At 38.5% G+C, this 2,942-nt stretch overlaps 1 protein-coding gene across 1 annotated transcript in view; it reads right to left on the reverse strand.

Moving 5' to 3' along the window:
- Positions 1 to 2,942, reverse strand: part of CKAP5 (cytoskeleton associated protein 5) — a 114,725-nt gene that overhangs the window by 64,926 nt on the left and 46,857 nt on the right. Inside the window, 1 exon segment of the mRNA XM_008592925.1 lies at positions 133 to 237. Coding sequence (XP_008591147.1) covers positions 133 to 237 — 105 coding nt within the window.

Consider the following 2,942-nt stretch of genomic DNA (forward strand, 5'->3'; position numbering starts at 1 on the left):
CTTCCCAAGCAGCGCACTGTAGCAGTGCGCCACCGGGCCGGCCCCAAAGAGTTGTTTTAAAGGATAAAGGAAACTAGGCTTGCCATTTTTCATAATTGTGTTGATTTGTATCTAAAATGGAGTGTTACTTACATGTCCTGCATATTGTCCAAATTTCTTCCTTAGCCCAACTGCCAGACCAGTAAGACATTTTGCTGCCAAAGCCACCAACATGACATTGGTGTCCTTTCCAACAACCTTTTACAAAAGGGGAAAAAAAGGAAAACAAAATAGTCACAGTCCTGTAGAAGGATATTGCAAATTTATTCTCAAAAGAACTTTGAAAACTATCATGCTATTAGATGACCAATTTTTTTTGTCTTTTTCGTGACCAGTAAGGGTATCGCAACCCTTGGCTTGGTGTAGCCTGCACCGTGCTCAGCCAGTGAGCACACCGGCCATCCCTATATAGGATCCGAACCCGCTGCGGGAGCGCCACTGCGCTCCCAGCGCTGCACTCTCCCGAGTGTGCCATGGGTTGGCCCTAGATGACCAATTTTGATTCCTACAGAAGAGGAATTATTCTTCCTTTGTATTCAGGAGCTTCCCTTCATTATGTTTAATCTATGTTAAAGTTCTATCAGTAAAATATACATAAAACCACTATGACAAATTGCTAACTCTTCAGTAGTGGCAGTCTGGACTGTCAGCACTCTAAAACTGTGCAGAAAGTGACCCTGATAATGGCAGAGAAGTTGCAGGTCTTCTGACTTTGCTTTGGGGCAGGGAAAACCAAAAGACAGCTATCTCTGAAAGATACCACAGGGCAGCATCTCTAATATTTACACCCAAGAAGCAGCAGTAGAAACTGCTGTAGGAAGTCCATGGGGACTTTAAATTGTAATGCCATTGCAACCATTCCTGTGAGGAAGCTTCTGGCCTTGCAGCTGCCATTTTAGCCATCTAATGATCATCAAGCTTATATTTAGAGTCTCTTAGCAGATTCTCCTTCAGCACTGTTTATACTACCACCGTCCTATGCTATACCACTCAAAAGCCCAGCACTTACCTAACTAAACTCATGAGTTGTAGGTATATCTGTGTCAATTCAGCAAGACAGTGACTATGAGTGAATTCCTTCCTGGAAAGATTTTACTGTGGTATACTGCTCAAGTCAGCTGGTGTTAAAAAGCTGCTTTACTTAAAAGTGCCCCAAAGCCTTGTTTTTTTCCTTTACTCTTTTCCCAGTAGAAGTAATGCCCCCATTCTACTTTGAATTTTATCTAGCCCTTAAGATCTGGTATTCCATAAGTAGAATGCTTCATTCTAGATTCCCTGCATTAAACAACTCCTAACACATAGCATGGAAGGAAGTTCTAGTTGACACCTATATGCACTCTCTAAGTACAGAAGACTAAGGATTAAGAAAGGAGATTAACATTTATCAAAAACAAATTAGGCACCACAATTCTGTAGGTGCTTTATAATCCTTTTTAAATTTAACTCTCACCTAAACCCTGAGGTAGACACTATTATTATCGTGATTTTCCAGATTTCAAAAATAAAATAAAATAACTTTCTTAAGGTCACATGGTTAACAAGTGGTAGTGATATGATTTAAACCCAGGTCTGTTTTGATGCCAAAGATTTTTGCTTTCTTTTCTAAAGCATGTTCTCCCTCTAAACTCATGTTATGGCAAGTCCATTTCTTTTATGAGATGTTGAGATCAGGGTCCTAATAAACATTTTGTTAAATATCTAATTATAACAAGCCTATGGAGAAAAATTTTTCCAATTTAGCTCTGAATTGAATTCACTACTGGCATTTGTAAATGTCCTATTTTTCTTTACCAAAATACCTCTCGGGTAAGATTTAGATACTAGATTTTATATTTAGCATCTAAACGTATACTGCATATTCTAGAAACGATCTTCAAAAACACGACAGACACTACTCCAAGAAATTCTAGTTTGATGGATCTGGGATGAGATTTGGACATAAATATTTTTATACAGCTCAAAAGGTGATTTTATAAGGCCCCAATCAAAAACTATCATTCCATCCCTTTTTTAGGAGAATACCTCTCCTTTTCCACTAGAGCAGTAACCAGTGGGAGCTAGACTCCAGACACTCATGATTATAATGAAAAGTATTGAAGAAGATCCTGTGAATCCATTATATTTCGAGATGGCAAAGGACTGAATAAATTTATAGGTGAATGATGGACCAGATACCCTAATACAATATCTGTATGTCACATATCCCATACTGACAAAACAAGTTATTCTCAACTGGGAAATGGGAGTGGGGAAGGTGAAGAAGTATTTATTTTTAAGAAAATACTGTATGTGGGGAAATTCAATTAGAGATGAGAAAAACTCAGTGACTTCTATTCTATTCCAGGGAAAGATTTAGCTCATAATCTCAATTTAATCTAAACAATGGGAAATTTTTAATTAAAAGTACTGTCACTTTTCTCATAAATCTGGGTCTACAGTGTTAAAATGCAATGTGCTTTTAAGTAATTATCAATTAGTATTTATCTTTAAAGATTAATTCAAGCCACTTGTTAACAGTAAGCAAAATGAACATACACTGCTGACAGATGGGGGAAAAAAAATCAATGAAACCCATCGTGAATTACTGTGTTCAGAAAACTAAGATAAATACAAGCAACAATTAAAGGGGAAAAAAGTAGAAAGACCAAGTGAAAAAAGGTTAATACCACATAGAAAGAATGATGTAGGAGAATGTGTCATAAATCACCTTGAAAACCCAAATCTTATTTTTTTTTTTTTTTCCTTTTTTTTGTCTTTTTTCGTGACCGGCAACGGATCACAACCCTCAGTGTCGCGCCCGTACCGGACCGGGACCGGCAACGGGATCGCAACCCTCGGTGCTGCGCCCGCACCTCGCTCAGCCAGTGAGCGGGAACCGGTCTGTATGTGGGATCCGAACCCTC

Source organism: Galeopterus variegatus, unplaced genomic scaffold (genome assembly GCF_000696425.1).
Source record: "Galeopterus variegatus unplaced genomic scaffold, G_variegatus-3.0.2 Scaffold8475, whole genome shotgun sequence".
Taxonomy (NCBI): domain Eukaryota; kingdom Metazoa; phylum Chordata; class Mammalia; order Dermoptera; family Cynocephalidae; genus Galeopterus; species Galeopterus variegatus.